Here is a 13,255-nt window from a genome sequence, read left to right on the forward strand (position 1 = left end):
CAATATATTGACCACCTACTATTTACCTGGCTTATGTGAAGCACTTATGTGAAGCACTGGGGTTACTGAGATGAACTACTTATTCCCTGCCCTCTTTCACATTCTTTCAAGAGATTATGCACCCAGCTGCCTCAAGGCCTTTGCACAAGCTGTTCTCTCTGTTCAGCGTTTCATATCTAGGTCATATGGCAGTCATTTTATCAGCTCTGACCCTCTACTCTGGACTAGATCATTTCCCTTAGTGTTAGCACCCTCAGCCTATCCTATAGCACTGTTAATTCAGTTTGCAATAATATGTTTTTGTGATTTGATTAGTATTTGTCCTGTAAATTCTAGGCTCTATGAGAGTGGTGACCTTTCCTTCCACTGTCCTAAATATAGGTCAGTGCTGTTTTGACTTGGCATATACTGGGCAGAGAAAACATATTTGTTGAATCAGTGAAGGCCTGAGAACAGAGTGGTTTGCATTATAGGAAGGGTCTCCCTGAGTGGGCAACACTGCTAAGAGTTGTTGAGCTAGAAAAGGGAAGAGTGTGTAAGGGAGGCCTTTTGAGGCCAAGGCAAATCAGTTTAAAGGCTTGCCTTAGTTTGTCCAGGTTGCTGTAGCAAAATGTAATAAACTGGGTAGCTTATGAACAAAAACTTTTATTTCTCACAGTTCTGGAGGCTGGGAAGTCTTAAGGTTAAGGCACCAGCAGATTCTGTGTCTGGTGAGAGCTTGTTCCTTATGCATGGTGCCTGTTCTCACATGGTGAAGGGGCAAACACACTCCCTTAGCCCCTTTATAAGGTCACTAACCCCCTTCAAAACGCTCATGATCCAATCAGCTCCCATCTTCTAAATGGGGATTAGGAAGGATTTCAACATACAAATTTTGGGGAAAGTTGGGTGTGGTGGCTCATGCCTGTAATCCCAGCACTTTGGGAGGCCAAGGCAGTGGATCATCTGAGGTCAGGAGATCGAGACTAGCCTGATCACCATGGTGAAAGCCTATTTCTACTAAAAATACAAAAAAAATTAGCTGGGTGTGGTGGCAGGTGTCTATATATATTTGATCTAGATCTGAAAGGCTGAACAGAGAAAACAGCTTATGCAAAGGCCAGCTACTCAGGAGGCTGAGGGAGGAGAATTGCTTGAACCCGGGAGGCAGAGGTTGCAGTGAGCTGAGGTCATGCCATTGTACTCCAGCCTGCGCAACGAGAGTGAATCTCTGTCTCAAAAACATATATAATAATAATTGGAGGAGACACAAACATTCAGATCATAAAAGTCTCAAAGCCTCAAACTAATAGACCTGGCTGATTTAGGGAGAGATGTCAGGGAGCACCATGCATGTAAAGTTGGGAGTACTGGATACTGGGAAGCAGTTACCTTGAGAAAAGTGGATGTGGAAGGCAGAAAAGAGAGCGGTATTTTGAGGAGAAATGAGTAAAAGGAAATTTTTATTTTGGTTTTATTTTTAAATGTACATTTAGATAGTAAAAAATAATTTAATTGTTCGTTTAAAAATAACTGAAAGAATATAATTGGATTGTTTGCAATACAAAGGATACATGTTTGAGGTAATGGATATCCCATTTACCCTGATATGATTATTACACATTGCATGCTTGTATCAAAACATCTCATGTAAGACATAAGTATATAGGCCTACTATGTACCCTAGAAATTAAAAATTTTTTTAAAAGTGCATTTAGAACTGCAGAAACTGAGAAACTGTGGTGAGGCTTCATGAAGGAGGACTTTCTGTGTTAAGAGGATTAGATCCCCTAGTTTTTAATAACAGAGTGCCAAAACATTTTCATTTTATTGCTTAGTGTGGGCATCATTTCTCACATGTCAGAGGACATTTGCATGTATGTGGTTTGTTTGATGTTCTGAGAGCCCATTTTGCGCATGGTCTCAGAGTTGCAGTAACTTACTCCACGTCTCCTAATGAATAATGTCAGTGCCTGGACACTAAAAGCCAAGGTCTTTTGCAGCCTTGGTGTGTACTGAGCTTCCTCTAGGCACAGAACTCTCTATCAGGTCATGTGACCTGAAATGCTCACCTATAGTTTCTACAGATGCAGTTCCCCAGTCAAGGACATTGATTTCTCATTTCCTACCCACCTCTGCATCCCCAGCCACACACAAGAATAAAAAAAAAAGTTGCTGTTGATCTTGGTGATAATATTGTTGTTACATTTTGAAAAGAAAATGGAAATAAAGGATGCTTAGAGGAACGTGTGGTAAAAATGTAATGCATTAAGGAAACATTTTAATCATATGAATAGACAGTTTGCTGGTTCACATCCACCTGGACCTGATAAATTGAGTCGGGGGCTATTTCTTTTGAATTGAGCATGCACTTAGTGCTCATTTTCTGAAACATAATTGATGTACCAACTTGGTAAATGAGTGCATTGAGCTTCCTGGGGGAATGTCATTGTGTGCTGGACCCAGCACCAAACGAAACAGAAAGCTATTATCCCAGGCAGCAGTGAAATAATTTTCAATGCATATACTTGTGTTTTGTTTATTTTAGTTTTCTGCCCAGTAAGAATAGAAAGGATATATATAGGCCGGGCGCGGTGGCTCAAGCCTGTAATCCCAGCACTTTGGGAGGCCGAGGTGGGTGGATCACGAGGTCAAGAGATCGAGACCATCCTGGTCAACATGATGAAACCCCGTCTCTACTAAAGGTGCAAAAAATTAGCTGGGCATGGTGGCGCGTGCCTGTAATCCCAGCTACTCAGGAGGCTGAGGCAGGAGAATTGCCTGAGCCCAGGAGGCGGAGGTTGCGGTGAGCCAAGATCGCGCCATTGCACTCCAGCCTGGGTAACAAGGGCGAAACTCGGTCTCAAAAAAAAAAAAGAAAGGATATATATATATATATATATATATATATATATATATATATATTCGTGATGGCATTAAGGATTCAGGAAAATTGAGAGCCATGTTTCTTAGTTTTAGGTCTTCTCATATCCCACTTTCCTATCCCCCTCCCACTTTGTAGTAACACTCTTTAATATTTAGCCTATATTTGGGGCATGACCCTAGATACCTTTGTAACCACCACTTCCCTTTCCCTGTCTTCTTTTCTACAGAAAGATGTAGCACTTAAGCCTCAGGAACGTGTGGAGAAACGCCAGACGCCCCTGACCAAGAAGAAAAGAGAAGCACTTACCAATGGCTTGTCCTTTCATTCAAAGAAGAGCAGACTCAGCCACCCACACCACTACAGCTCAGATCGAGAAAATGACCGCAATCTCTGCCAGCATCTTGGGAAGAGAAAGAAAATGCCGAAGGCACTCAGACAGGTGAGGAAGCTTGGGTTCGCTCTTTCCTGTGGCTGCAAAATCTCTTCCTTAGGTACTTCCTCCTCTGTGGTTCTTCCTAACAGGTGAAGATATCCTTGGTGGGATGCTGAAGTGGTTGTCACACAAAGCTTTGTGTATACTTTTAAGAGAATTTAAAACCCAATCTTAGTGCTTTTTATGAGGATTTGAAACTTCAGCATGGTGTCCTTTCAGTCAGATGTGCTCTGTTTAACAAAGCTTGATGCTAGTGTTACTGGTATTGAGGGCAGACTCATCTTAATAGTTGTCAAGATGGACTGGCTTGTAGGGGAGAGATCTTTGCAATTAGGACAAATGGAACAGGTGGATTTTGTCACATACATTGTGCATCTCATGCTTCTGAGGTGCTAAAATGATTGCCGGAGTGTGAGAAGTGCCTTGCTTAGATTTATATTTTCTGGGGAAGCTCAGGTATTGTGGCATCTGGGAGAGCAATGGCAAAGAAATGAATTTGCCTTTTGGTGTCTTAGTTGTTCTCTATAGGTATAATTCAAGACTGTCTTTGTGATCTGTTGATTGTATAAACATCTGATAGTTAGGCTTACTGGCCTGTTAATAATTAGTTTTCAATGATCCACAGGAAAGTATAGCTCTTGGCATTTGGGGAGCCTTTCTGCCTGTGGAAATCCCCACATGAGATGGATTAATAATGAGATATGAAGTTGTCTATAGCAGTTTTTCAGCACAAATCCAGAGGCTTTAGTGCCTGTGTCCTGGGTGTGTTTTATTTATTTTTGGCAGGACCATTGCGTAGGATTGACTATCACTGAAGAAAGCAGAGTAAGGTATTGTGGTTTACAGAGCAGGTGCTGCTAATTAGAAGTGGAACAGGTAATTTTTGGTTTGCAGATGTTTCTCTGCAGAGACAGGGAGATCTGGGATCAAATAAAACAGTGGTTCCCAAACCTGACAGATCTTTAGAATCATACAGTGAGTGCTACTAAACCCAAATTTCTGGTCACTCTTTTTTTTTTTTTTTTTTTGAAACGGAGTTTCGCTCTTGTTCCCCAGGCGGGAGTGCAATGGTGCGATCTCGGCTCACCGCAACCTCCACCTCCTGGGTTCAGGCAATTCTTCTGCCTTAGCCTCCCCAGTAGCTGGGATTACAGGCACGCACCGCCATGCCCAGCTAACTTTTTGTATTTTTAGTAGAGACGGGGTTTCACCATGTTGACCAGAATGGTCTCGATCTCTTGACCTTGTGATCCACCCGCCTCGGCCTCCCAAAGTGCTGGGATTACAGGCTTGAGCCACTGCGCCCAGCCCTATTTCTGGTCAGTCTTTAGGACCTGATGAAATTTGTAGTTTTAGGAAATTTCCTATTTGAACACAGTCAGCCTGGTTGGAAGTCACTCTTAAAAACAATCAAGACTGTATTTGGGTGATGGTGTTAAGTTAAAAGATTGGGAAGATTGAAAGTCAGATGCAGTGGACAGTTTGGTGTCAGGATTCTGTCTCATACGTAGTGAAGAAAATAACCCTGATAAAACATCTGGGGTGATGGGTTTCAGATGGACCCAGAAGGCTTCCAAGGTAATGCCCTAAATCTGACAACCAGCACAGTGTTTCTAAAGCTACACTTGTGTCCTGAAATGCCAGACTGGAGTTATAATAGTAATTATTAGTGTTTATCTAACGCATTCCATGCTGCATTCAGTGAGGGCATTTTTATAGTATAACCTGTAATTTGTACAACAACACTGCCTAGTAGGTAATATCATGGTTTCTTAACAACTAGGGCTCAAAGAGATGAAGTGACCTGTCTGAGGCCTTGGAAATGAGGGAAGGAGCCAAGATTTAGACCCAGATCTCTCTGGTTCCATGGCTTGCTCTGTTTTTTTATATTTGCATGAAGTTTCATTAATTTTTTTCTTGATAGGGAGCTGGAGACAGGGAGGAAAGGCTACGTTCTATGAAAGGTGATGTTCCTGTGGTATTTGCGACTCCTAACTCATGCTCCTCTGTGTGAGATACTTGAGAAAAGTAATTAATCTCAAGTGCAGAGAGATTTCAATGTAACCACACCCCCTACCCTACACCTTCCCTCCCAGCAGGGTAAGAAGGAGGGCTTCTTGCTGAGTTAACACCAAGCTGTGGATCCTCATCCTTGAATCTCTTTCTTCTAGACATGATCTGACTTTTCTATTACGTGTCCTCAAAATTATTTTTTCTACTTCTTTCTACTTTTTAAGACTTTCAAGGTCCTCTGGTGACAGAGTTTTATAATTGAAAAAGAAGGCTAGGGCTTATGCATCTTAAATTTGAGTAGCTTTTGGATTTCATGGCCAACTTTCTGGTACTAATGGTATTTGAAATTAAAACTATCTTTGTTTTAGTTAACATATGTGAAAAGCAAGTATTTTGACTTTTAATGAATCATGGAGAAGGAAAGCATGAATTGTATCTTTGGCCCTATGTAAAACTTCTAAAACCAAGGAGTATTTTATCTTAAGCGTTGATGCCAAAATATACTATCCAATCAAATGTTATATTTCTATTAAGAAGGAATGCAGTGGCCGGGCATGGTGGCTCACACCTGTAATCCCAGCACTTTGGGAGGCAGGTGGGCAGATCATGAGGTCAAGAGATTGAGAACATCCTGGCCAACACAGTGAAACCCCATCTCTACTAACAAATACAAAAATTAGCTGGGTGTGGTGGCGTGCACCTGTAGTCCCAGCTACTTGGGAGGCTGATTGATGCAGGAGCATTTCTTGAACTCTGGAGGCGGAGATTGCAGTGAGCTAAGCTCATACCACTGCACTCCAACCTGGCGACAGAGCAAGGCTGTCTCAAAAGAAAAAAAAAAAGGAATGCAGAAGATGATAATGGAAATAAGGCCATAAAACTTTTCATTTTTAATATTCTTAGAATCACTTGGTCTGTTATGAAATCCCAAACAAATCACTGTTTGGTAACTGCTTATCTGGAAAATGAAGGATTTGGACTTGAATGTTTCTTAGGCTCCTCCCTCTGGTTTCCATAGTTCTTTAAATTTATGAATAACACAAATACAGTGTTGTAGAGGTATGTAACAAGAGTCTGTAGGTCTGAAGGGAATGCTGTTTTGGAGTTAGTCTGTAACTTACATGCTCTGTGAAGACATTTATTTATTTTTAATGTTTTTTTTTTTCTTTAAAATTTTGTTTTCATGTGATATGAAGACATTTAAAGGAGAGGGGTTAGATGGATTTGTCATAGAGGGAGTGGTGTGGTCCATTGTGTATCAGCCCAGACAAGTACCTTCTGTTATGTGTTCATGGGTAAAAGGTGACACATGAGTGTTTAGTGACTACAGTAGATGGTCAAAAAGCTTGTCTGAAGAATAGTTGAGATTGCTTTCCTATCATCCTAGATGCCTGTAACTATCACAATTACTTTATCTCCGCCTTTGCCTCTTATCAGGTAAGGAAACCAAATCGACCATCTCAGCTGGGAGGGGACTTTGAGATGAAAGTGAGCTTTGAGGAGCATTTCTAGATTAGTGGATTGTCATTTAGTGCTTCTTATTGAGAACTACAGATGAAATAGGGAAGAGGTGAGAACTTTAGTCTTTATTTCTGGCTTGGTGAGACTGAATTAGGTTTGCATCTTATTAGGACATGGTACTTCCTGAGCAGACAACTTAATGCACAGCTTTCCTGTAATTATGGGAAGATGTTACTCTTTAGTAGAGAGGAAATAATAGTTGTTGTTGTTGTTGTTGTTTTCTGAGAATCCATTGAAAGCAACTAATCTTTTTACTGAGAGTGTAATTATAATACTTGTATAGGAAAGATGTATCGCTCCAAAACTAAACTGCTTATTCCTTCATTTGCCTAGTTATAAAACTCAAGTTCTTGTGATATTTTTCCATACTACCAAAAGAAAGCTTTTAAACTGACATTTAACTTATTTGTTGGATTATGTTTTTAAGTATAAATACATACTGACTTAAAAGATGCTGAGGTGGCACCTATCTTGGGAAATGGTTGTACTTTTTGATGTGACAAATTTGAATACTCTTCTTCTCAAAAGGTTAAAATGATAATGAAGAAAATAATAAGTTACCTTTTATACAAAATAGCACGTTTTTCTGACCTCTGTAAATGATTTGTTCATGCTGTAAGCACTTAGACGTAAGAAAGAGTTTTATCATTTATTTACAAGGACATGGTACATTTTTTCTTTCTCAATGGAAATTTAGGGGTGGGAAAAGCAAAAGAGCTTGCATAGGTCCTCTCCTTAAGGAGCTTTATTCTCTAATTGGGAGACTAAGTCTCAATGAAACCACTGAGGAGCACAAGGAAGTCACATGTTGTTAAACCTGTAAGCCAAATTACAACTTCCTGAGAAGCACTTTGGGAAAACTTAACCCTTCCTAGGGCATTGAGTTTAGTTTTCTTTCAGTATATCTAACTTCTAGACTATGGGGAATGCTTTAAAAATTTAGGACTTTGTAGTTTAAAACACACAGAGAGAGCAAAAGGGCTTTAAAAATAGAGTAGCAATGATGAAAAGTTGATGAGCATTCAGAGAACTCTCAGATTTGGCTCTGACTGGATTTCTAAATCTCCATTTAGTCCATTAGTCTGTCCTTTCTCTGTAGTATGAACTGAGCCAGAAGAAATAGGCTTAAGTGAGCTAGAAGGCATTTTTAGGTTATATGAACTGTTCTAACAGACACCAAGATGAATCATCAAAGTAAATCCTGTGGTCTCCCTCCTTAACTGAATTTTAGGTGCCAAAAGTTCATTCATCACAGGGCAGAATTTCCTGGAGAAAGAGACTACCTGTTGAGATTGCTTTAGTCACAGGAGAACATCATTTTAGAGGAAATGGGGGGAATTTGTGAATATTTCAGGAACCCACTGGTAGATTTTAACCTTGCTAGTAATGATGGCTTATGTGGAAATGACTTAACATGGTTTAAAAATCTTTATACAAGTTAATCTGGGTAGGTGTTTCTTGTTAGGAATAAAAATTTGCTCTTCTCTCTTGGAAAATCTAGTATAGTGGGAGATTTATATTTGACCTTGTAAACTGTGGACACCAAAAGTATCTACTGCTTTCTAGGGAAAAGGGAGGTCCATCCCAGTGCCAGGTATTTAAAATTAGAGTGATTACTAGAACTCCGCATGGTGGTTGCATCTGCTTCGTGTATTGATCTTGCAAGCTGGCCTTCCTTTGGAGTAAGTGATTGTGGTGGTATAGTGATTGTGGCCCAGGTGACTGAGCCACCTGATGTTTCCACCTGTCCTGATGGAGCAGTCTATCCCAGACCATGCTCTTTACTATTGAGAGTGCTTGCCACCAGAGGCTGGTCCCTTATTTCAGCACAACTTAGACTTACTCTTATTGTCTGAAGAACTTTCTGTCAAATTTGTTACTAGTAGAAATTAACTTGCAAAGGAGGATTTATAATGGAAAATTTTGATTAAATAGATCCAGTTCAAGTCTCATTTCTGAAGACCTGCTAATTAGTTTTGGATGGAAATCTAGGCCAAAAATCACACAGGTATTTAATCCAGCTTGACTCTAGAGCCTACAGGTTTCTGGAAATCAGAGCATTTGAGACACTAAGGTAATCTGGGATTTTACTTTCATAATGAAAAGACATGAACTTTGCTATGTGCCCTTTCATGCATACTTTTGTTATAATAGTTATATGTATGATGGTACTTTGAACTAGTATTTCTTTTTTTTTTTTGAGACAGAGTTTCGTTCTTGTTACCCAGGCTGGAGTGCAATGGTGCAATCTGGGCTCACCGCAACCTCCACCTCCTGGGTTCAAGCAATTCTCCTGCCTCAGCCTCCTGAGTAGCTGGGACTACAGGCGTGTACCACCATGCCCAGCTAATTTTTGTGTTTTTAGTAGAGATGAGGTTTCACCATGTTGAACAGGATGGTCTCAATCTCTTGACCTCGTGGTCCACCCACCTTGGCCTCCCAAAGTGCTGGGATTATAGGCGTGAACCACCGCATCTCGCCTGAACTGGTATTAAGAAATGTCAGTTAAACCATTTTTACCTCATACTTCAAAATTTCAAGTTTAACATATTAGTTGGGATTTTATTTATTTTCAAAATATTGTATAGTTATGTGAAGATTACAAGTTAAGGTATCAGATAAAATTCTTTGTATTTTTCCTTTTTATGAATTTAAGTTGCATACTAATGTTTCTCCCTTGCCTAAAGTACAGCAATAGGAAAAATCATAAGGAAAGATGGAGGGAATAAAAGATTGGTTTATGATCTCTCTTGGAATCTTGATTGACTTGAATAAGAATAAGATGCTATATTTTAACATAAGGTTATTTAGGAACCCCAGTCTAGGCTTGTCTCTGTTCAGGAATTATTTGTGTATTATATTGGAGGTATTGGTTTATAACTGGGATTGGTAAACCTGGCATTAATATAATAATGAGTATATGAAAGGTGTTTTGCTTTTTGTTTTTGTTGTATCTTGAGCATTTGGAAACAGGTTTATTTTTTGCATTTTGGAGTTTTTCATTTTGTGTCTTCTGACTCTATACTTAGTTACTGTGAGCCCTGAATGTTGGGAATAGTGAGCATAAACACCACTTAACTTTAGGGAGATACATTTTTGGAATGTTGTGGTTAGTAATAATTTTATCCTAAATGACATTTGTAATTTTAAATAAAAACTTAGTAAAAATTAGCTATGAAAAGGGCATAGCACAAGTAGTAGGATTCTCTGGAAAGCAAGTGCCAATAGATAGATAATAGGGGATTTATTAGGTGAATTTGTTCACGTGATTATGGGCGCTGAGAAGTCCCGTAACAGGGCCTGTGCAGGCTGGAGACCCTGGGATTCCCAGTATGGCCAAGACCAAGTCTGAAGGCTTGAAACTGAGGTAGTCCTTGAGTCCAAAGCCTAGAGAGCCTAGAGTTTTGATGACCAAGGGCAGGAAAATATACCTAGCTCCAGGAGAGAGAGAGACCATTTCACCTTTCCTCTGTTTTTGTTTTATCTGGACCCCCAGCTGATTGCATGGTTCCTGCCCACATGGAGGCCAGATCCTCCCCCACTTAGTTTACTCAGACTCACATGCCAGTCTCCTCTGGAAACACCCTAGGAGACACACCCAAAGGTAATGCTTTACCAATTCTTTAGGTATTCTTTAATCTAGTCAAGTTAACACCTGAAATTAACCAAAAGTGCATTAGCTACCACCTCATAAAATAAAACCTGCGGAGAGAAAATAAACCGAATGGGAAAAGGAACTGCCACGAAAAGAATGGATGGCAATTTAGCTGGGGTAGTACTGATACCTATAGGAATTGTTCCATAAAACTGTGACCTTTTATGTTTCCCAAAGTAAGAAAATTTTATTTGTGTATGTATGCATGCAGAACTTTATTAAGGGCCATTTAAATCCCATATATCGTTAGAGGAGTAAGAAAGATAAAGCAATAGAAGTGGTTCTCAACCCTGGCTCCCTTAAATTCCTTTAATGTCAGTGACTGGAGAGAGAAGGAACACATCTTTCCTTTAGTAAGGCCTAGCCAGTGCACTTTCGGTAGTTGATGAGGGTAGGACAGAACTTCCTTTCTTTATTTAAAACTGCATTTTTGTACTTATTAAATTTTATATTTTTCCCTCTTGTGATGATATAAGGTTATCTGCATGTGGCTAGATCTCAGCTACAGAAAATGAAATAAGCCTCTATGCGTTCTGCATTCTAATCTGTTCACAGTAGTCCCATTTCCACACAAATCTGTACATGACAGGTAATGAGTGGGAAGTGGGAAGAGATGGGTGGCTGTGTGGTTTGCAGTGGTGGTGGTGGGGAGCTGAGCAGATGGCTGTGATAGCCACATGCTGCGTGATTCCCATGGGAGTTGATGGTGGTGACAGGCGACTCACAATGTGCTATTTACAGTTTGGGTTTGCAGTCTTTCGGTGACATCTGAATGCTCTTTAGCAACTGCTTTCATTACTGCCTTTCGAGGAGCTGTTAATTGAAAATGAAATTGTGGGTGGGCTTTAAGACAGGCAGGCGCAGGCAATTCTGTGTGGTAAATGTTACTTGAGAACTGTTGGACGTCTTCATATGCAATTTGTAATTTGTTTTCTAAGACTGTAAAAGCCAAAGGTTCATTTGAAGATTCAGTTATATATACACATAGGCAGAGCTGAATGTCACACCTTGCCCAAAGGGTCAAATGTACAGTTATTGGGCCAGGTGCTGTGGTTCACACCTGTAATCCAAACACTTTGTGAGGCTAAGGTAGGAGGATTGGTTGAGCACGGGAATTCAAGACCTACCTGGGCAACATGGTGAGACCTGTCTCTAGAGAAGTAAAAAAAAATTAGCCAGCTGTGGTGATGCATGCCTGTGGTTCCAGTTTCTTGGGATGCTGAAGTGGGAGGATTGCGAGGGCCCAGGAAGTTAAGGCTGCCGTGAGCCATGATCACTCCACTGCTTTCCAGCTTAGGCAACAGAGCAGTGAGGCCCTGTCTCAAAGGAAAAAAAAACCACCACAAAACACTTATTTTTATGGAAACCAACCTGGGGGAATGCTTGGCAACCCCAGCTGCCTGCTCATGGTTTGTCTTTGTGTGGTTCTCAAAATGTATACAACTGCGTGAGGTTCTTAAGTTAAATCTGTTGGCATCTTGTAGTGTTCTCTGTGTTTGTCACAGGACTTTATTCTCCTTTCTCCCTTTCTTCATATAGTTACTGTGCAGGAGTAAATGGTTATTTGTTCTCTTGAACTTTGGGTTATAGTTTTCCCTTGGTATCCAAGGCGGATTTCTTCTAGGACCCCACCCCCACCCCAGCCATGGATACTAAAAGCTGTGAATGTACGAGTTCCTTATATAAAATGTTATAGTATTTTCATGTAACCAACACACATCTTTTACAAACTTTAAATCATCTTTATTTATAATACCTACTAAAATGTAAAAGCTATGCAATTTGTTATTATGTTGCATTGTTTATGCAGTACTTATAAGAAAAAAAGTCTGTACATGTTCAGTATATAAGCGACCATTGTAGGCCTGACCACATTTTTGATCTGCCATTGGTCGATTCCACAGAGCAGAATCCATGGATACAGAGGGCTACCTGTATTATATTCAAGTTCTCGCATATAACTTTGCTGCTTCTTTTTTTTTCAAGACGGAGTCTTGCTCTGTCACGAGGCTGGAGTGCAGTGGCACGATCTTGGCTCACTGCAACCTCCACCTCCTGGGTTCAAGCGGTTCTTCCACCTTAGCCTCCAGAGTAGCTGGGACCACAGGTGTGTGCCACCACGCCTGGCTAATTTTTGTATTTTTAGTAGAGATGGGGTTTCACCATGCTGGCCATGATGGTCTCTATCTCTTGACCTCGTGGTCTGCCCGCCTCAGCCTCCTCAAGTGTGGGGATTACAGGCGTGAGCCACTGCGCCCCGACATAACTTTTCTTCTTGTAAACCATTTCATATGATACAACTCTGTTGAAGGCAGTTGGCGCCTCTAGGTAAACAAGAAAAGAAGAAAGAGAGAGGGTGGGTTTTATTGGTCTTTTACAGTGGTTGTTGATCTTGATTGCCTTATGGCTGCCCCCAGCTGCAGGATTGTGTTGTGTTTCTCATCTTCAGAGTTGTTTGCTAAAGCATTAGTAGCATTACTGAAATGGTAGCTTTTGTAAATGTTTATATGTTGAATTGTTTTATTGCCCATAGCTTTGCACAGAAATCTTAGCTGAACAAGGAATGACCTCCCTCTTGGAAGTGTTGTTAACTCTCTTTTTAATTAAATATGAATATAGTTAAAATATTATGGCATTTTTTTGCTTTTCCTTGAATATTTCAGGGAATACTATCTGGGACAAAGCCATGCTGAATTATACTGTTTGTTTGATTATAATTGCTCTTTGCTCTTAGAGAGCCCCCAAGGCTTGGGCTGAGGGGACCTCG

The 13,255-nt window shown here is 40.4% G+C and overlaps 1 protein-coding gene across 3 annotated transcripts in view; it reads left to right on the plus strand.

The window, feature by feature from the left end:
- AUTS2 (activator of transcription and developmental regulator AUTS2) overlaps window positions 1-13,255 on the plus strand; it is a 1,213,422-nt gene that overhangs the window by 314,105 nt on the left and 886,062 nt on the right. For all 3 annotated transcript variants that reach the window (XM_074390595.1, XM_039460391.2, XM_039460392.2), the window contains exon 2: window positions 3,093-3,305. In XM_074390595.1, the coding sequence (XP_074246696.1) occupies window positions 3,093-3,305 (213 nt within the window). The remainder of the gene's footprint in view (window positions 1-3,092; window positions 3,306-13,255) is intronic.

Source organism: Saimiri boliviensis, chromosome 20 (genome assembly GCF_048565385.1).
Source record: "Saimiri boliviensis isolate mSaiBol1 chromosome 20, mSaiBol1.pri, whole genome shotgun sequence".
NCBI classification, from domain to species: Eukaryota; Metazoa; Chordata; class Mammalia; order Primates; family Cebidae; genus Saimiri; species Saimiri boliviensis.